The sequence below is a fragment of the Glandiceps talaboti genome, chromosome 2 (assembly GCF_964340395.1).
Source record: "Glandiceps talaboti chromosome 2, keGlaTala1.1, whole genome shotgun sequence".
In the NCBI taxonomy this organism is placed as follows: Eukaryota; Metazoa; Hemichordata; class Enteropneusta; family Spengelidae; genus Glandiceps; species Glandiceps talaboti.
The window spans coordinates 18,360,135-18,384,039 of record NC_135550.1 but is presented as its reverse complement, the minus strand read 5'-3'; the positions used below and the strand labels follow the sequence as shown (position 1 = coordinate 18,384,039).

Genomic DNA, 23,905 nt, shown 5'->3' with positions numbered 1-23,905 from the left:
AATCATTTTAAGAATAAAAAAAAAAAAAAAAGTGACAGAAGTAAATAAAGAAACTTTACCTCAAGTATTTTGATGTCCCCGATTCCAAGAGGGGGTTCTTGTTTTTGAGTTTGTTCAGAGTCATTTGACTCATGGTTTTGGTTTTGGTTTTCAGCCGGCATAGTGGTGAGAAAGTTAAATAGCTATACACAATATTACTGACGTAATAAATGATATACTCTGGTAGCAAATATCTGGTTATACAAAAATTCATATACAGTAGTAGGACTCCTTTACAGTAGAACGATACTTCCCATAACTTGGAATTCGCTATAAAAAATCCAACGCGTCGATTTCAATAGATTCTCATCACAGTCAGTGCATTTGAATCCAAATGTGAAATTGTCTTTCGTGAATGAATGAATAAGATCTGCACTCCAAATCCACAAGCTTATCAGGTGATCCAACACAGAAGGTTCTAAAATAGCAATGCGTTGGTACTGTTTTCCATGCGTATGTTAACAATGAAAAGTCTTATCCAAGTCAATTCCAGTGGAGGTAGCATTCTGTTTACATGTACGGAGCTATGAACACACACACTATGCTATGTACTTCACCTGAAGCAAGCATTCAAACCACCTGCTATTAAACACGTCGTACTTTCACACTGTCTGCTAAACCCATTAAGTGTACACGTATCTCGAAAACAGAATGTGATCCGTTGTGGTATTGAACTGTACGATGTTGAAAACAACATGGGGAAACTTCCATCGACTCAATCACTACACCAACAGCATTTGTGATGCAAGTCCACAATACTATGATTACAGATTAGTAGGAATTGCTGCTGAAGCGGATGTGACATTAATGTTTTACATAATTAGGATAGAGTGAACATAGCCAATGAGATGAGTTAATGGCATTCACATTCTCTCCCCTGTATACAGGCACTCTGAGCTTCACAACGACAATGTACCATCTACGTACAAACCATTAGATATTGCTGATCAGGTGTAATTATGACAATGACTCAATTAGTAGATGATCATTATAATAAGGAAGAGAGCCAAGGTCTCCATTGGTGCTCTCACAAAAAATACGAATATGAGTATACACAGCACTGTCTTGAACGCCCAATGCATCAGTTTCAGATGTTATCACTCCCCACTTACAGTAGATTGTGAGATATCCACCAGGGAGAGAGAAAGAGAAAACACACACACATGAATATTGATTAAAACCACACAAAGCCTTGCATAATTCTAAACAGGGATTACCCTGAAGGGAAAGAAATGCAAGCATTCATTGAAATCCTGCATTTTGTCTCCATGGAAACATCAATTATGCCATTGTATTGGCTGCTTTTTATTTGGTTGATTTGGGTCAACGAGTGCAACATTAGTGAGTGTATCTATGCAAGGAAATGCATCATGAGTGATTATCATTTTTGCATAGATGAATTATTCTAAATATTATCATATTAATATTCATGAGGTATGTATTGATAAAGAGTATCACGATTCCTATATTTTCAAAGCATTGTGGAAAGCTTTTAGCATTAGTAATATTTGGGAATAAATGGTTAATTGATAGTGTATTATGTGAGAAGCAGGACTTATAATCATTCAAATCTCAAGGCTGCCATTGCAATTTCACAGATACAGGTATTGCAATTTTTGCTTTGGGGAAACAATTTCAGTATATCAAATTCCTTGTCATTGCACCTCTATGTGCAACTGGGGAGTTGCATACACAGTACACATACAAGTATATTTGGATGCATTGCATTTTACAGCTGCAATACAATAAGAACACCAAGGTATAACTTTTGGCTATTTTTTTGTTAATTTTTGCTTTTAGATATTAATTTATACCAAACCTTTACAGAAAATAGTTTCTAATTTAGCTGTCTCAAATAGTGTTACCTTTGTGTCAGGTTTGGTTGAAATCAGTTGGTCCATGCCAGAGATATGAGGGTGAACGGACCGAGGAAGGGACAGAACCCAAACTCTGGATGGTGACCGTTGGGGTAAAAAAGAATCATCCTATGTCATCCTTAATAGCATCCACTGATACAATACCACTAATGTGGGAACCTGGGATTGAAACCCTGGCTACTGGTTCTATCTATTCTACACTATGCCTAAGATTGACTAATGTGCTAAGATGAAAACTAAAATCTTCTTTCCTTGGTTTAACACTTGCTGGGTAACATTTGTTAAGAACTGTTGGTTGGTAATTAGTATGTGTATGCTACTTCTCTCAGTCTACATACATATAATGATAATTATAAAGGAAACATAATCTACATATTTACACAAATGACACAATATTGGGTGTTTGCTCTGTAAATACTGATCATAAAGAAAGATGTCTACTTAAATCTAATGACTAAGAAGAACTGAAAAATGAAAATGAATTGTGCATAACATAAATGATTACGTCAGTCCTCTATATGAGGCAAATGATACCATTTGTTACATCAATCAATTCACTCACGTCAATCAACCCACTCTACACACTAAATGGATTTATGAAGCAATACTTAATATTAAAAGAGTTGTTAATTTGTGACAATGCCATTGATCTGGATCCATGTTCTTATTGATTAATCTCTAATTTAACAAATTCTCTGTAATTAAGGACATTCTATAATCCATTAACAAATTTATGGTATATTGCCAATGTCAAATAATCACTATGAACATCTACAACCACTTCATATCTATTCATATGGGATTCATTTTTTTGCTAGATTTGGTTCACATCACTTTTCATAGGTAAATCAAGTCTTTGTCACCAAAACATTCCCAATAGTTCACCTTACTATTAAATTCATATTCTCATCATAGATATGGGTGTAATATGGGTGTACACACACAAAAGAGTTCTCAATCTATCAAGCTTCTAGCGTTAAAGGCAAAATGACTTTTTTTACGACAAATATGGCTGCTATTCAGCCATTGTCACAGTGATCTGCATATGCGCACTACCGTATATGATATTTATGCAAGGTTTGGTTGAAATTGGCTCATGCATTTCATGTCAGTGATCTACATGTACACTTTAAAAATGTGCCTATTTGACCTTAAAGTTAAGATGAAAATAAAGGTCAAAGTCTCATTAGAAAGCTTGCTATTGATAACATGGGTGTAGACACTTGAATAAAGTCACTATCCATTGAGCTTCCAGTGCTACGGTAATTGCCAAAAGGAGCAAAACGTGAATTTTTACGACAAAAAAGCCACCATTTGGCTGTTATTGCTAGGGTCACAAATTGAAGTAATTATTATTATTATTATATTCTTTATTTCAGGCCATTAAAAAAGTCCCATACAACCACAAAAAAATAAAAATACTATAGAAAAAAAACAACTAATTATACAATACAAGTCGGTAATTTTTCCAGAAACTGGAGTAAAAATAATTGTCGGAGAGAATACACGAAGTGACATGCACATGCTCATTATAGCATATGCTATTTGTTGAAAGTTTGGTTGAAATCAGCCCATGCATGTTTGAGATACAGGTGGATACAGACTTACAAATGAACACACATGACCTAATGTACCTATATGTACAATGTAGTAGCCCCCCTTCAGGCTTCGCCTGTTGGGGCTAGTCAATATACTTTTAATTTACAAACCATTGTTGTACTCACTTACATGTAACAGTAAACACTGAAATACTTTTAATTTACATTTTCTGTTAAACTTTTGGAAAAAAGGAAGGAAATGCATACAAAGTGAACAAATTCTGCTTACAGCAAAAATTCTATCATTTGAACTAATCAATTCATTATATCTCCAAGTTGTGCAACCTTACTGCTAAAGGTGAAAAATGACAGATTATGACACCTGGTAGACTTCGTTTGTACACACCAGAATTTGCATTTCTTGTTTATTGCTTAGGTCTATATCTCTAGCAAAAGTACATGTATGTAACTTCAAGGGCTAGTATTGCAGCGGTGCAAACATACAGATTCAATAACTCCATTAATAGATCCAACAGAACATCGACAAACACATGTATGTCTCCTGAATAGTCTTGTTTGTTCACTAGGGAAAACTCAATTGATTGATTTCCATTGCAGTTTTGCAATACAAACACACATACTTATGTTATTGTATGGAATGTTATCAATCAAACAAATCGCACGCTCCATCTGTAGACAAATGACAATGTATTACTCTGGATGCTTTATGAGACATTTTGATAAAATTTCATTGCTAATAGTGCTATTCCTTTTCAAAACTTAAGAGTGGAAAACAATATTTACACTGATTAAACATTTTTTACAGTGCCAAATATATTGTGCCAATGGCATTGTAACACAATGTACAGAAAATATTATTTACAATTCATAACCAAATATTGACAATTTATAATTGTAAATAAATAGTGTAGCCAGACCACCTAGGGCATTGAGAAAGAATGCCATAAATTGTTGGTAAGATATTTGTCAAGTCAAACAATAACATCAGGTGATGTTTAAGATATTTGTCAGGTCAAACAATAATGTGATGTTTAGTAAGATATTTGTCAAGTCAAACAATAACATCATGTGATGTTTAAGATATTTGTCAGGTCAAACAATAATGTGATGTTTAGTAAGATATTTGTTAAGTCAAACAATAACATCATGTGATGTTTAAGATATTTGTCAGGTCGAACAATAACGTGATGTTTAGTAAGATATTTGTCAAGTCAAACAATAACATCATGTGATGTTTAAGATATTTGTCAGGTTAAACAAACAGTTTAGTAAGATATTGTCAAGTCAATGTAACAATGTTTAGTAAGATATTGGCCAAGTCAAACAATAACGTAAGATATATGTCAAGTCAAACAATAATGTAAGATATTTGTCATGACATCACAATGTTTAGTAAGATATTTGTCAAGACAGATGATAATTCTTTTTAACTTTACTGGCTTTCATTGTAAACTAAGGGTTGCTAAGATAACCACTTTCTATCAAAAGCTATTTCAAGTACAAAATGAGTTTTTCAGATAAGCACTTTCACATATCATTTTTACAAAATGTAATAACTCCAAACAAAGAAATGTTACTATAAGTAATTTGCTTTTGAATGAGAATCTATTTTTGAAGTCATATTTTTTTCATACAGGAAGTGACAAAGTGACAAATCTACATAAATAGAGAGGTCACTGTTTTCACAACCTTGCATACATAGTTAAAAGTACATTTTAAAATCTAGAATTGTTTGTCATTGAAGACAGTACCTATAAACTTGAAATGATGTTTGTATATCTTTAAATGTTGTTATTATACTTGCTGAGTATGTTTGATCACTTTACCACATCAGTTCAACATCCCACATATCTATAACTTGTTGACAAATGATTCAATGATCCAGACATGTTTGTTCATAATCATGCTATTTACACAGGAGTGGCTTCTATTATAAACTAAGGGTTGTCAAGATAACTACTTTCTATCAAAAGCTATTTTCAAAATGAGTTTTCAGATTTATGCAGTTTCACATATCATTTTACAAAATCTAATAACTCATTTGATAGGATTATGGCTGTGGTTGTATAAGGGCAGTCCCTAGTCCAGCCACAGCCATTATCTTTTACATGGACTTGACCTGAATAGGGTTTTAAGCCAGTGCATACAATACTATTATTATTAATTAATAGACAGCTAAAATTCAGCTTTTTAAGGATGCAATGCAGGTTTTTTGGCTCATTTTTCTTCCATAATTTTTCACACTAAAGACCAGATATGTTATATGTCTTATGTTGACTCTATATTTCAAGTTGTGGTTTCCATGGTGACTTTTTACATTTTTACATCACTGATTTTTAACCCCCCAAAAAGGCATTTTTTTGTTGATTTCCACTTTAAATTATCTAACTTTCACAAACAGTCAAATATAGTCATTTTTTCTACAGTAAACTGAACTATTTCAGTAAAGATTTGATGTACTTTTCAATCAATACAATTAACTGTATTGTAAAATAACTAATATTATGACTTCTGGGGTTTTAAACACAATGTTCTGATTGATTCTTAGCTCAATTATCTCTGCAACTCTTCCTTACAGCCAAAGAATTTTTCATTCCTAAAAATCCTGAATCACTATAAATACTAATATTCTTTCCTCCCAAACAGCTACATTTTATTGTGGACAATGTTCCAAAATTAGAACATTTGATTTGTAAAGTCTGTCCTGTCAGGCACAAATTATTCATGGGTTGTGCACCTGTTTAAACAGTAGTACGATTAGCTAATAATATAAACATTATTCGCTGCAAATAAACAGTAATATTTAATAAACTACCTTGTGAGAAAGAATAGCTGTGAAACAAGTCAAGATCATCAGTCAGGAATATTCAAACTAAATGAAATGATCAAGTCTAACCGATTACATGGAACTTGAATAGTAAGTTTTTTCTACGGAAAAAAACCAATTACATGTAACTTGAATAATAAGTCTTTTCCAAGAACGGAAAAATTTACATTATGACTATAAATACAGTTGATCAATATCAATAGACAGAAATTACATAACCACACATTGAAAGCATTAAACCTGCTTAAATAATTAGCTTTCTCTTCATTCTGTGAATGACACAATATTTCACAATTATGGCACTCATCTGTTCTAACAGTATTAAATGATAAAACTCATCATCATCTTTACGCACTTAGTCTCTGAAGTATTTACCTTTCTCTATAAACACAACGTACAGAAAAAAATATTATCAGCATCAAGTGATATGCAAAGAATAGATTCAATTAGTTTAATTGATTACATTTTTAGCTGTCAAAGTAATAGCTTTATTGGCAGACTTGAATAGCATTTAGAGGTTGTCGTCAGAGAAGTAGTTGACTTGATGTGACAAGGCATTGTAAGCCACAGTCAGCGTCAGAATGGTGTATGAACAATATGATCAATTAGTCGGTATTACGACAACACCATTCCTACAGGAGGCTTATCTTCACCATGTATACTACTGGGCAACCTCATTCTATATCTAATTATTGTTCCCAAGGTCAAACTACCATAATTGTCTATGTCAAAGAATTCTGATGAATGCTAGTAACAGAATGCAGCCATAATTAATAGAGCAATACATTTTCAATGACAAGTCATTTATTACAGTATAACAACTGGGCCTTCAGCGGTATCTTATCTCGTTTTCTCTCTCTCTTGTGTTTTATCAAATCTACTGGACGAAATTAACTCCCGGTAGACTTACAGTTATATTTTTTCTTTTGCTATTTATCAATGTTTTGTAAAAACACATTTTTATTCTCTATTTTATCTATCTACTTTTCTTGATTTAAGAAACAGAGACATTTTACATGGCTATTTTTCATTTGAGACCAGGTAAGGTGTTTTGTGTAATGCTCAAAGTTAAATTTTATAATAACTCAATACAAATAAATTTTACAAAACTTTTACAAAAATAGGAAAGCCCTGCATAAAAAGTATATCAAACCTCTACCTATACATTAACATTATGTTAGACTCCCATCAGATTTCATGTGAACTGAAAGAGACAATATTTTAAGAAGCACTCACAGGTCTGTATTAACATTGTACTACTGACTTTTTACATTACAATGAACAAAATTGCAAGAACATGCAAAATTAAAGGAATATTCCTGTATTGTTAAATATTTCAACAAGAATTAAAAGGCTTAATATTTTGGATTGCAAATTTAGAAAGTTAGCTATTAGAAAGATTCTTCAAAGTGTGAGTTTTTAGCATAACTAGTGTGTGTGTGTGTGTGTGTGTGTGTGTGTGTGTGTATGTGTGTGAGTGTGAGTGTGTAGGCATGTATAACCATCCGTTCATAGTATATAAGTGTTCTTTTTCTGTGATGAAAACTAAGCATTGATGACATGTTCAAAGAGAGTTCTGAAAAGAGTCATAATTGTGTGAGCAAGTTCTGAATATCAACTACATAAATTATCTATGTATGTCATATAAAGCATTATATTGTTCAACAATTATTGAAGAAGGGCAGTGAGGGGAGGGGGATCAGCACATACCAGTATTCTTCAAGTATATAGCAAGATTTAGAAAATTGTACACCATCATCATATTCACTTGTTTCTTTTTTGAAACGAGATAGCAGTACTACATGTACTGTAATGTGTACAGGTCCTCAGGTACATCCTGAGGACCAAGTCCATTCAACGATACACAATCTAATAGAAATGCTACATAGATCATTACAAGAATAGTCATGAATAATTTGGTACACAGTGACTAATCAAATTTAAATGTGATGAATGAACATGAATTTCTAGACTTTATGAAGAACAAACAGTCATTAGGATGTATGTGAGTGGATATTTCATCCCCACACCTTTGGCAAGTCAATCTATAATCTTAAGGGCCACTCAATAGTTGGAGTGATGGTGGTTAAACAAATTGAAGTAAGCCTATATGGGCCAGAAGTACATGATGAAGGATAGAAACACGATCTAGATTGATCCAGGGGAATGGATGGTAAATCTAATGGCAAGATTTACCAATTAACATGTATTTGTAGGGGAAAATGCCACTATACATCATTAACATATTATCAAGTCCATATCTATATTAAATGCTCCTAAATGCCCAAAAAAATGGGGTTTTAATTTTGTATGATCTTATTTCAGATATTGGCTGACTCATTGATTTGAAACACTGAATAATAAATGAAATCACATATTTATGGGTTTAAAATAATAAGTGGGAGAAGTAGACCGTTTTCCAAAAAAATAAATTTAGCGATACATATTTGCTTGCAAAGGATTTAGTTATCATTTCTGGATGACCACACAATACTGTTATCCATGGATGTTATACTGAATATTGAAGGTCAGCACAAGTCACACAAACACCACAATTAATCTTCTCTGAGTAGATTCACTACACGAATTCCTAGCAGCTACAAGTATATTAACTTCTCACTGCTCTTTGCTAATTTAATCTACTCAACTTTCCAGACGTATCTAAAAATACATCAATTTACTCTAATTCTTCCACCTGCACCCCCACCATAATGGTAACTATGCGAACAAACAACAGTGTACAGAAATAGGTAAGCATGCAATTACATGCAGGTGGATCTACAGCAGAAGATGTCCTCATCTTTTATTGAAAATCAATTTAATCATTCTTCTATGTATTGGCGCAGTTATAAAGTCAGATACATGCAGTATTGAATATCTCACTATTTTTCTGAATCAACAGTAATGATACAATTACATATACCTACAGGATTCTGAGCAATTTAGTTCCATAAAGGTATTTCTTACCTTGTTAATAATCTAAATAATTCATTCAAAAATGAAGCAATTTTCAGTATTTATTACTAAGGATAGATTTATATTTATTATCATAACCTTTTACTGTAATTGACTGAATATTAGAAGCATTCGAAATAACATATGTCTCCACAACACATTTACACAAATTTTCAAGTTCAAGTGTTGTAATCAGCTGATGAATGTCATTAGTATCATATATGACAAGACTTTCCTACATCAATGTCCGAATCACGTGATGAAACAAATACTGAAATATCAGTACTATTTCAACTAAGGCCAAAAAAGAGAATTGTTTTAGGTCAGTGTGCACATCACTTATAAATATCCAGCCCACGCAGTCTGCAGATCTGGGGGGAAACACAAAAATAACCCTCCCTACTTCAGTTAAGACAACTGCAAAGCTAATCATGCACAAGCAAATTACATCTGCCCCACATGCACACTTGCTCTAAACTATTAAATAAAAAGAACATTAACTGTCATGAATAAAAAGGAAGATTTAGTGACAGCTTTGTTGAGAATTAAAAAAAAAATTGTGTCATCGCACCACTTTTAGATGTCCTGACCAGACCACACACAATTCTTCTTTTTTTGGCCTAACATATACTGCTTTAAATTCGGATTCATTTTACTCATGTCTTAGAAATAACAGTTGTCATTAAAGTTTCCATACAGAAGTCATGCAACACCAAATACAAAATACAGTAAGACCTTGTCAGTGTGCAATTGACAGATACAAAGTTTAATAACTTAAACATGAACTTCTACTTAAAGTCTTTAAATTGATCATTTAGCAAAGTACCAATGGCAACAACAGTGAACTCTTTTATAATGGGTTTGCATTCTCCCTTGCTGCCACAAGCCTTTTGAATGAAACATTTCTGTTAATAGCAGTAGCTTACAACATTCTAATTTTTCTGATTGTGAATCTATGCATGGTGATTGTAATGAATGATGTATGATGGTACTATGTTTTTGACTGCAATTATTCACTGTGATCAATCAGTTGATGATCATAAACATACACCATCATGGTAAAAGTATATGACTCTAAAGACAGGAGCTTTCCTTGCTTCACAAGTGTTCTATTCCTGAGATACATCACATACCAGAACATGATCAGTGCAGTTCCAAATTAAGGACAAAACTTTGAATTTTATAACATATTACCTATTAAGTATTGGGAATAACATATTTCTAGTGATTATGTCTGTTATGTTTTTGGTTGTAACTTCTCCTAAAATTCAATCATTCTGAAATTAACAAACATATTATAAAATATAGTAAACAAAAAGAAACTTTTCTGCTTGTGTCACGGCCTATAAACAACAGATTTCTGTATACTTTCACCACTGTGGATGTGACTGCAAGAACAAATGGGTTACAGATGAATGTGAGCATTTGTAAACAAAAGATTCAGGCATAAGAACTACAGGGGGCTCTCTGACTGAAATCACACATCACTTTCACAGAGGGCTCCCTTCATCATTAGAGAAAGCGTGAACATTGGTTAAATAAATGACAATATGCTGAGTGACCTTTGACCTACACATAGTGACACATTTACATATATTTATATTCCAAATGGATTGATGGAATCCAATTGTGTAACGGTGTAAATCAATGTTGCTGCAGCAGAGGCCTAGAAAAAGGCTTTCATGCCTGTTTTAACCAGTTTGTACAGGGCCATTAAATTGGATCAATGGTTGCTTTGATTATTTATTATTTGAAGGCTAAATACCTTTCATCATCACACAAATTAACAGCTATTGCTGTAAGAACTTAAAAATTTGTGATTAAAATACCTACAAAGTCAGGTTCACGGTAATTTACAAGATACTAATTAGATTAGTCTTATATCACAGGTATGATGTCATTTGTATTCTAGTAGTGCAGTCAGTGTCTGCTATATTCTTACACAGCTATTCAAATCGGGATTGGTACGGATGTGTTTTTTTTTCTCTCTATCTACATGTATGATCTGTCATCTCTTCATGTTATCAATACACACCATGATACATGTTTTCACAGCTGTCTTATGTGACTACAAACATTATTTTCTTCTCACCTTTGCTGATTATTTTTAATTTAAAAATGAGAAAATCTCACAATGAGATGACATCTGTTGACAATTTATGTACCTATGCAAGCTGTTTCAATATACATGCTCATATTTAAAAGATTACTTTTTGCTCTAAACAATGTTGCAAATCTTTTTTTTTTCATGCATCAATTTGACAAGTACTTCCTCCTTTTCTTTTCTAGTTAACTGTACAGCTGATTGTTTTATTAGACACATACTCTTCAAAATGATAGGAACAGCAGGTTAGGTCATTACATTTCTAGTACTGCAGGTCAGATGACAGTGAAGTCATCCTCAGGTGATATATTGATATGTAGCTGATGAGAACAAGGGAACATTCAGTACAGATGGGTCACATCACTTCATTTTTTGAATCTCTGGATTATTTAATACGCAACAAAACTCTTTTCTTGACATGGGTCGTTATATCAAGTAGTGGCTTGTGTATGAATTGTACTCCATTCTAAAGGACAAAAAAATCAGCTCGACATTCACTTTTTGTGAAGTTTTAACATGAATAACATGAAATATACAATGTAACTCAATGCATAAGTTGACAAAGAACAGTAACACACACATGTGAAGCCATAATGTGGTATGTGTACAGTAATCTCATTCTAGCTTTATTTCACTCTACAAATCTTCTTTCATCCATTCCATCACCAACATTATCTAAGCATCACAGTTACAAAATGGAAGTCAATTACTCATTTATTTATGCATTTGGAAAAATATGGGTAAAATTAATAAACTAGTAATAGTTCTGACAATGCACATTCAACCTTCCAAAAAATTACTACTCGTAAATAATGGTTTATAAAATTGAATGGAAAAGATGTCTGGCATGAGCCAGTGCAGCACGTGAAAGCATCCAGACATGCACAAAATGAGAGAAAACTTTAACAAAATGGTCACTATTGACATCACATACATGTAAAATGTTATGAAAAAGGTTGGATCACCAGTTGAGGGCTGTTTTGAGTTGCACAGAGTAGCTTTTTGATGGATACCATCTTGGAAGTGGTGACTGTGCTTATATCACAGGGGGCAGCGAGCATGTAACTGATTGATCGATCGATTGATTGATTGATTGATTGATTGATTGATTATTTGGTTGAATGATTGATCGATTTTTGTGGTGCAATATAACTTATTTTGTGTGTCATATTGACCAATTCACTCATTGAGTTTTAAACTATTTTTTCTTTCCCTGGCTACTTTGCTCTCAGCTGTATCTCAGACCACTAAAAGTCTGAGGATGTCTCTCTTTTCTTTATTGACTATAAAATAAAGACGCCTTCTCCTCTTATCTAAATTAAAAAACCCCTAATCTTATAATTGGACGACAGATCAGTTACAGCGAAAATTTGCTTTGTGTCTAATCTTCTGGAAGATTATCACACTGGACAAACATTCGATCATGCATATACTAGTAAGGAAGAGAACCTGTAACTTATCTGTCGTCCAATTATAAGATATGGGGTGTTTTAATTTAGACAAGAGGAGAAGGCTTAAGAATGGACAAGGCGTCTTTATTTAGTCAATAAAGAAAAGAGAGACAGCCTCAGACTTTTAGTGGTCTGAGATACAGCTGAGAGCAAAGTAGCCAGGGAAAGAAAAAAATAGTTTAAAACTCAATGAGTGAATTAGTCAATATCACACACAAAATAAGTTATATTGCACCTCAAAAATCGATCAATCATTCAACCAAATAATAAATCAATCAATCAATCAATCAATCGATCAACCGATCAATCAATCAGTTACATGCTCGCTGTGTGCTGGTTACCTTTGGCTGACAGTAAGTTGGATTTGTCAGATTCTAACATACAAGGTTTGCACTGGTGTGTGCTTGTTACCTTTGTTACATTTTACCACCAAAATCTCCTAAGACTGGATAAGCATATCCCTAGCTGGGTGTATTAAACTTGTATTAAAGGTGAGCAATTCAATATATCAAATGAATAAACTTACACCAATCTATCTAAGTATGTAATATAATGAAGACTTTCAATCTCATATGCCCAAGTTCACACTGATGACATTAATATCTACTAATATTGAGATGGCACACAATCAGAGTTGGTCCTGACCTTGACATCTTTCAGTGAACAGCAAAACCAAGACTGTGACATATCAAAATTGACAAATTCATAATGAGGGTTGTTAACTAACATATAACAAAACCTAATCCTATAAGACTAATTTTTTAAACTAAAACAGAGCAGGTAACCAGTGTGATGTGACTTGACCTGTTCAGGGTGACACTACATGTATAAGTTGATCTGAACACATTTTTAAACACTTATTGACAGGACTACAAATTAACAATAGATGTGTTGTCAAGAACACGGTAGTTTGTATAATTCAACCACTTCATATCAAATGACACAGTTTATACTAACTTTTCAACATGTAGCATGACTAGTAAACATAGGTTGGTAACCATGACAACATTGCTTCAGGTGTTTTTATAACTCAATAGCCAGATATAAAATATAGATATTACAACTGGCATTGCAGTCAAAAAACATATGGCCTGATGTTTGAGATGCATAAATCGTTGTTTTGTGTATAACATTGCAAGGTGGAAGTGCGTCATGAGCTGAATAAAGCTACCTTCTCCTAAAGTAATTCAACATGTGAACTCATCAGAAGACATCCATCTCACCCAGCTTGCTCATGAATAACAAGGACACCTGTCAATTACCAACCTAGTCTCAGTTCACAAGTTCTAAGTTCATAAGGTAACCAGTATTGTGCTAAGATATGTGAGTTCACTTCATGTCGCTATGCTCTATGCATTCCAGTTGTGTTGTGTCTATGACCAATTCACCTGAATGATTACTTAATTAGAAAATAGGAATTTTTGTACGAACTGTTTTACATTGACAGCCCACTTTCACCAGTTCTAAATTCTTGATGCTATCATTTGTCTGCACACTAGTAGTGACATTTGTGTTCGCTTGATGTAGCTTTGCATCCAATTGTGTTGCCACTCACTGTACAATATTTTACCTACAGCTCTCCTTCAAATAAGACAAATCTTAACCATGTACAGGGAATTGTGAAAATATTTGTGACATTTTGAAGTGTAAAATTGCCACTGATGGGATTCCCAATGTCATCAGTTCAGATATAAATTATGTATTACAGAAAGAGAGAGACCATTTAGAAATTTGTCCACAGACTTTCTTGAAAGACATGCAGAACATTAGCAAAGAAACTAAGGGAAATACATGCACCTGTTATGATTATACCAAAAATACTGATTGCTCTGAATAGATACAGCAACAGAAATTTATCAAAACTCTTCATACAAACTGACCACCCAAGTTAGTGATACTTTGTCACTGAAAAGTATTTTATTCAAAGCTTGTGCTTAATGGTGCATTTTTATGCAACATAAACGTTTATTTTTTTTATTCTGAAAGTGCCCTTTTGTTACATATAATATAAATGTAGTTATTATGCTCAAGTTAAATACTTAAAAATACAGGAAGTTAAAAGTTGTGGGTAACAATTGTACAGTGCAACCATGAGCAATTCACCTTCTTTCATTCGGTGTCCAAAACCGTGAATATTTTGTACAAAAAATGACAGATCACTTTAACCAGTTCCAAGTTCTTCAATCTTGGGGTCATGTTTCATCACCAGTAATGAGATATTAATATGGGTTCACTTAATGTAGTTATGCTATGCATTCCAATTGTGTTGCAACTATGACTTTCATTTGTAATACACAAAAATGACAATTTACTAGTATAGTACAAACATTGACAATACACTTCACTCGCATCTCACTTTCATCTCTGTTCATATCATATTGACCGACACTGATGAGAGACTTTAACCATGTAGCATGTGGTGAGATGCTTCAACTTCAACCAATCCATTAGACTCCACTATGACTAACACACATCATGTAATACTGGTACTTACCATACACTTAATTTCTTTCATTTAAATTGTCTTACTCTTAGTAAGTATATGAATAACATTAGTTTGCTGCTTTTCATAAATTTAGCAATTAAACTCTGTAATATATATCGACATTTTCAGGTTGAACAGAGATTCTTACTCATCCATATCAGTACTTTCATGATGAATTCCACCAAATACAGCATAAATTTTGTAATGAATGGGTAAAAGTAGATAACACAATTAGGGAATGAAACTATAGATTGCATCTAATGCTGTTGTGATTTTGACATTACTTCATCATAGAAGAGCAGTACCTGTGTTGAATACCAATTAGACAGTGGAAATGCTCTAGGTATTAAGTACACACTATATAAGACTTGGCATGTCAGGAAAGTTTGCAATTAATGGCACAACTCAAGCTATTTCATGGCAATGTTCCAGTATTGAACCATACTGGTGATAGATGTTCGACAGCCAATTGGCTAAATGGAACTTGGAGTAATATAGAAACCCTTGGGAAATCTTTAGTCACTAATACATAAGAGCTATTCCTCCTTCCCATGCTGAATAATGGATTATTCACCAAATCCCTGAAGTAGCATCAAGCATTTAGGGCACACAGAGAGTAATAACAGAAACTTTAAGATACATTTTGAACTAAACTTAACAACACTGGATTCCCGCGTTGATTCTGTTTTGTGAACTTATTTTGATAACAAGTCGATAAATTTTCTTGCAAGAACAGCATAATATTATTAATTTTGATTTTTTTCAGGTAAAAGAAACTTATCATGAGAATGACCAGAATTTATCTATTGCTCGGCAAATTGCACATTATTTACCCAACTTTCTCCAGTTTTAATAATAGAGAAGTGTATTTTTTTTTCATACCATTACTAGACAGTCAGATTCCCATGAGAAAGGTGTTATCTATGTGTTGCACTCATCATCACATTTATTCATGGATCCTACCTCATCTGTAACTTGGTCTGACTTCTGCTGGAGGATTTCCAGCTCAGTGCGCATATCGTCATCTTCCATGGCTGTTTTTGACTGCTTGCAGTATTACTACGATGAAATAATTTAATAAACTGTACACTCGATCGTATTGTCTGGAATGTTGAAGATTCTGCAGAGCTGACGACCTACAAAAAAAAATATAAGAAAGATATTGCATAAATAACCTATATGAATTATACTATCAAAAGACACAGCAGTGTAGTCACAACTATATCTACAGAATATCAATATCACGTTTGTCAATCATATACTAATATAATTTTGCAAAAAATAATGATTTTAAAAAACAGTACCTGAAAGAGCCCCTACTAATGTTGATAACAAATTCATCAGCTGAGCTATTCTGTATGCTGAATATAACATGTATGTCAATTACAGACTTTATCTATCAACTACCACACTTCCTTCCCATGAATATTGCAATATCAGGATTTTTTTTTTTATAAACAGGCGACTTTCAAGGTCATTTGTATGTGAATTGTGAGTTACTCTCTCCCTGACCTTTTCCTATTGCTCTAATAACATTGTGTTTGAATAATACATGATGTTAGTCTCTGTCCAACAAAGCTCTTTAAAAAAATTACTTCACAGGCTAAATACTTTGTTCCTCAACATCTGTTTGACGAATTGTTCCTACCACAGCTCAAAAGAACTTTTTCATTTTAGTCAATGTATGTAGTATTGTGTTATTCTTTATCATACACTTATAAATGAAAAGATTAATACATTTAATAGTTAGTCCAACAAAGAGAAACACACACTGGGAGTAAATTACTGCTCACAAAATCAGAATGGCAGAAGAAAGATTGCATTCAATATTTTCATGCCTCGGTGACTGCACAAAAACTGATATCACAGACACAGATCGATAAATACTCATTTTAATAGCAGTCAGAATTTGAATAAATGTATCAGTCATGCTAATGAGGACAGTCACAATTTAAGAAATAATCAAATCTGCAAGTTGTCAACTGTGGATGGGAACAACACTCTGTAATATGAAAACAGCGAACATGTGGAAGAACACACACGAGATATGAAATTATCACAGCTGACATGGAATACAAAATGTAATAGATCCAGTTACCTCAACCTGTAGTTGAATAAGTTATTAATAATGCATCACATGCCATGAAATATGATATGATAATGACTACCCATGTGAATGAAATCAAACTATGATTCCTTTGACAGCACCATGCTGAGTAGACTTTAGTGTGTACACTAACTATTACCTAGTAATTATTTTATTTTTGTCATTACATGTGTGTCAAGTAAGACTATATTTTATATTAGTTGTAGGGGATGTCCAACAAAAGTTTGCCGTCATGCAAAGTTCCAAACAATTACATAAACACAAACAGGAGTCATTATGTGATGTTTCAGGATCGACAAATACAGGACTGAATAACTAGATATTATTCACCAATATTTTTTTTTGAAAGGAAAATATGAGTGACCTAAGGGGCCTTGTTATTATGAGTCGAAGACCAGCAGTGACAGAATCCATAGATTACAACTTATTTCCGGCTGAATCAGTGAATGAAGAAAAATATTGGGAATGAGATAATTATACGTGTGCATGTATAATATATTAACAATAATGGTTGATTCAAACAGTTTGACATATTTGAGCACTGTCAAACCAATAACGTTGACATACATAGTTGCGATGTAGAAAAGGGTAGAAATCCCATATTTTTTGTTCAAGCACATTCAAATGTTTTTTCTTGTGCAAGGTATAATTAAAACATAAAGATGATTCGTACGAGATGTATGCTTAATGTTTTTTTCAAAGCATTCACATAAACAGAGACAGGTGTCTGAAACTGTACACCAAGTAAGATACAAAATACAACGGATAATACTACTACTGTAAGCTGGAAACTGAAACATCAGAACCCTGAGGAAATATGAATCTAAAGTAAACATGTGGCATATTAACTTTTAAAAGATATGAAAATATCCTACTGCTTGACTGCCAGATAAACTCAAACTTAGCTTTAATCACATAAACTTACAAGGCTTCCTAAAGATACATACTAGTATGCAGCCCTAAAGTCATTCAAAGTTAGAAAGGAAATTGTAGATTACTGATATAGATGAGACCGGCACCCTGGCCTAAAGCTAGTAATAAAAGCTGCACCTTGGCTTCCCATGTCATCAGGAATGGACTTAAAGCTACATTTTGTATAGTAAAGTTGATGACAGCAAGTATGAAACCAGAAAAAATGAATGGTTGGATATGTGACCTTGGGGAAGTGTCAAGGTCCATGTTAGACTCTATTTTCAAGAATGAACATGACCAAGGAATCCAGGGAATGCATTGTATTAGGCAATAATCAACAAGTATTAAAGATATGTATGTTCAGGCACCTATGACACCCCCCCCCCTCTATTAGGCTCACATGTCCATAGGGTCACATGCACTGAATAGTGAGTCAAGCTGTTGACAAAGACAGAGGTGTGCAGTTGAAAATTTAAGGTAAAATTTTCAAAGTTGTGTTTGGAACAAAAGTTAAAAATTCAATACTATGTTCAGTACAATTTACTAGTATTTCACCATATGAAAGGTGAAAACAATGCAAACATTTAAAAATCTAACTAAGATACCACAAAACCTACATAAACATGTAGCAATAAATGTACAGACATGACGACCCAAGGGGATAGACATGCCATGGCCTGTACCCAAGTAATACCATAACACAGGAATAGAAAATCAATCCCATACACATACATATACAATGATACAATGATGTGTTATTTCAGATTTCTAGTGACAATAGCCATGTCTATGATATTCTATAATACCCCTTCATGAATTTACATGTCTAGGAACAGTGCACCTTTCTGTCAGGTTTGAACAATACCGTTGAGTGAAATAGCTGTGTAAAGAATCATACCAATACAAGTACAATGTACATTACTCTTGATTCCATATACTGTTGATAGCATGGCAGCTATATTATTCATGTAAGCCTGCGGTCATACTATTTAATTAAATTATTATATACCTCTATTTTCATTAGTTATAATAATTATTTTTGTATTACAGCAATGAGTTAAAAGCAATGTGATTTTAAGTTGTCCATGAATTTGGTACAGTACATGTACATTGCACCTGATAACGCTGTTCCTCCATTAGTCCCTATCATTCGGTACTTTGGGGTACTCTGTTAACCATTTTTCGTTGCAAGTCAAAATAATGCAAATAGACTTTAATTTTTCTACTGAGCCACCAATGGATAGGGGAATACTAAATTTGGTGCGTTGCAAGAAATTGTTTTGTGTCAGTGGTGCATCATATTGGCTTACAGCACACACTAACGACTGATATTACAATACCTAATCCACAGAAGATCTATAATAAAGACAAACAAAAACGTTCTTTACAGTGCACCTTTCTGTCAGGTTTGAACAATACCGTTGAGTGAAATAGCTGTGTAAAGAATCATACCATTACAAGTACAATGTACATTACTCTTGATTCCATATACTGTTGATAGCATGGCAGCTGTATTACTCATGTAAGCCTGCGGTCATACTATTTAATTAAATTATTATATACCTCTATTTTCATTAGTTATAATAATTATTTTTGTATTACAGCAATGAGTTAAAAGCAATGTGATTTTAAGTTGTCCATGAAATTGGTACAGTACATGTACATTGCACCTGATAACGCTGTTCCTCCATTAGTCCCTATCATTCGGTACTTTGGGGTACTCTGTTAACCATTTTTCGTTGCAAGTCAAAATAATGCAAATAGACTTTAATTTTTCTACTGAGCCACCAATGGAAAGGGGAATACTAAATTTGGTGCGTTGCAAGAAATTGTTTTGTGTCAGTGGTGCATCATATTGGCTTACAGCACACACTAACGACTGATATTACAATACCTAATCCACAGAAGATCTATAATAAAGACAAACAAAAACGTTCTTTACTTTTGTTTGATTTCATCTGTTTGTTTTAACTATGAATACACACTAGAATACCAATTCTCTTGCATTGGGCAACACTACATCTCACTGATAACATAAAAATCATACTTTAAAGTGAATGTCATACATGATATCAAAGTCATCTTAAAATGTGAATCCAGGCACAACTCGCCAGACTTTAACACTTGTGTATAATTTATAAAGTATGTCATTTCAATTGTGGCTATTTAAGCTATTTCCTGCTAACTACATGACTACAATCCACAGTCGGACATCCAGGGAATTTCCTGACACTGTGTCATCCAGGGCTTCAACTCACAAAACTAACTATTAGTAACCGAAAAGCACAGTTAAATGTTAAGCTATTTTACTTTAATCATCAGAATTCAGATGCATGGAGGGAAAAACTGGCACATTAACGTATGTTTTTGTTTTTGTTTTTGTTTCAGTGCTATTACAGGGTCCAATTATGACCCCTGTTTATCACGGGACCACATTACTCATGGTGCTGGTTACGGAAAAGGGCCACTTTCGAATTGGGGATCACTTTCTCCATTATTCACTGAATACCACACTTCTTTCATATTAAACCACTGGTGCATATACTATGCTATTGTCATGTATGCCAAAACTTTTATATGTAAGAGATGTTTAAAATTAGTTTGTAAAAAAATCAATACAATAAAGTAAATAGTCAGTTAAACCAAAATCAAACTCATAGTTTCACTGCTGACACTGCCTAAACATGAAAACCATGTCAAACTCAGTTTGCAAGATGTAAGATGTAATTCCCTTCAAGCTGATTGACTTTCTCTTCTATTAACACTACAGGCCTGAGGCACATCCCATGGATTGACAAGGTTGACAAACAAATAGACAAAAAGTACTTTCTTACTACTTATCTTTCTTCTGACAGATTGTATCCTATAAAGATGTGATGAATCTGGACAGTCTCAGGATCGACATGTCAGATATAAGTCTGCATCAGCCAAGAATCTTGGTGTTATGCTTGACTCTGATGGCTTCATGGCACATCATGTAAATAATATTTGCAGAGCTCTGTATTTTGTCTTATATATTAAAAATCGGAAAGATTCGCTCACTGATTGACTGTGGAGAAGTTAGTGCATGCCTTTTTAACATCAAGATTGGACTATTGTAATAGCCTCCTATATGGAATCAACACTTTCCAGCTTGATAAAATCCAATCTATACAGAATGCAGCTGCTTCCCTCATTATGCAATCAAAGAACTTTGAACACATCACACCTGTTTTTATTTGACCTTCATTGGCTACCTGTTGAGAATCAAGTTCAAAATTGCCCCTCTTCACAGTCAAAATTCTTCGTGGTAAATGCTCTGACTACAGACTCTCATAGAAATTTACACTCTGAAGCACACATTTCGTTCTTCTGATGAATTGATTTTAAAGAAGCAAGATACAACTAGTACTACAAAAAAATTATGGTTTCCGTGCAGTTTCAATTATGGCTTCAATTCTGTGGAATCAGCTTCTTTTTAACATTTGCTTGTATAGTGCAATTGAATCTTTTATTATATACCATGATCATCTTTTTAAGCAATATTACCGGGTGTGAATTTCGTGCACCAAATCTATTTAATTTTATCACTTTATGGACATAATTTCTTGCTATTGTTATTGTCATTTTAGCCTTATTTACTTTGTAAAGTTTGTTTTTCATTTTAACCACATACATTGTTAATTGTTGTCATTTTATCCATTTTCTTACTTTTTGAGTATTGTAAAGAGCATTGCTTTAAAGAAATTATTTATTTATTATTATATAAATTCTATATTTGCCTGTTAGTCCTGTCATAAATTGTGTATTGAACACTTCATGTGTATAACATGTGCTTAGACTATCTACATGTTAAGCATATTTCTATTTGACTGACTGACTCATCTCAACAAGTCTTGTAAAATGACAAGAAAAGTGCATTGAGTCTACAGCCAATGGAAAATACTAAAGTTACTGAAACACCCACCTCTCCTCCTTCCTAGAGATATATGCAGAAAGTGACATCAAAAGTAGACAAATATATTGCACAACTAACTTTATCAACTTTATAAATGTCAAATTTATAATGTTACTTTTGAATAAGTTATAATGTTCATAAAGATGGCATTCAGTATACATTAATCCTCTTTCTCCCAAGGGAAATTTGCCACATACACATCAAATGAATGCAAAATAAAATACTTGTTTCCCTAACCTGTGCTATGTTTACAGAAAAGTATACATCATGTACATGGTAGCTGCCAGGTATAAGCAAACAGTTTACGACTTCTAAGGAACAGCCCCCTTAATGTACCTCTTACTTATCAAACACACCTTGTTACTACCAACCTACGTACTGAACTTGACAGAAAACAGTAAAACATCAAGAATGACACTGAACTTTACCTTTGGACACAGATTTGTAAGATAGTAGTTATCAGAGGCTGTCTATTTCAATATTTCAACATCATAAACATCACGCCATACAGTATATGCAAGTATGATGAGTGCCTCTGATCTAAGCTAATTGCCCTCTAGATAGTCTGTTCTACTGCCTACACTTCCACTGCTATCAATCTTGGGTTAATGGACTGCCATTTCTATAGCACTCACAGTTTAGGGGAAAGATAATTTATATACATAAAAATGTACAACCTCCGGATCGCATCATTTTTGAAATTTTTTTATTTTTATTTTTTTTAACTACTATGTCTCATATAACTGAATTACTACTGTTCTTCTAAGTAATATCTTCCTTCTACTGAGATTTGAGAACTAAGAAGTATGTATGTTCTTTCTTCTTCTGTTCTAAAATTTGACAATGTTTGCAACATATACAATGAATTATGATACATGATATACCAAATATACCTTTGGTATACACTGAATATCATTTTCCATCATAACAGTGACAGTGCAAATATGGTAGGTGAAATCTATTGAGTTCCCCAATTTTTTGAAAGGTTCTCCAAGAAAATCATCATGTAAATATATGCAAATTTTACAGAATTTCTGCACTCTGTCACCAGGTTCTCACACCTTTGCAAAAACACTTGAGTCCTATGCTTTGGTGATGGCATTGGCAATGCAAGGTATCACTTAGTACATGTACAATACATTTTTCACTTCTGTAATCAGTGATGAGTACAGTCACCTGTTAAGATGACATCATGTGTGGATGCTTCTTAGTACATGGATGATGTGACACTTGGAAATGTGTCCGGAAGTCTATACACTTTGCTCGGACACAGAGACTATATTTTAATTACATTTAATTGACAGTCATGGATTGTACAAAATCAATGAGTGGAAAATGCTGTAAAAGCAATTGTGTGAATCAATTAGTCTTGAAGTATTTGTCAACATCTATCTTTGAACCAACCATTGAGCTAACATAGTGATGTCAGGGAAATGCATTTCTACTTGATCTTGGATGATATATTTATAGCTAAAACACTACTAGAACTTTGGCACACCCACAGAAACTGTAAGAGTCTGTAAACAAAACCAAGTTCATTCTCACTACCTTTCTAAGATCATGAAAGACTACAGTGGAATGTCCAATGATTATGACGTACTCTGCTTCAATAGTTTGTCCTGGTGTTGATAGAATCACCGACAGAAATTATT

General features: G+C 33.4%; 1 protein-coding gene across 2 annotated transcripts in view; it reads right to left on the bottom strand.

The window, feature by feature from the left end:
• Positions 1–23,905, bottom strand: part of LOC144450700 (synaptosomal-associated protein 25-like) — a 70,133-nt gene that overhangs the window by 34,418 nt on the left and 11,810 nt on the right. For both annotated transcript variants that reach the window (XM_078141365.1, XM_078141374.1), the window contains exon 2: positions 16,261–16,433. In XM_078141365.1, coding sequence (XP_077997491.1) covers positions 16,261–16,329 — 69 coding nt within the window. In that variant the 5' untranslated portion in view covers positions 16,330–16,433. The remainder of the gene's footprint in view (positions 1–16,260; positions 16,434–23,905) is intronic.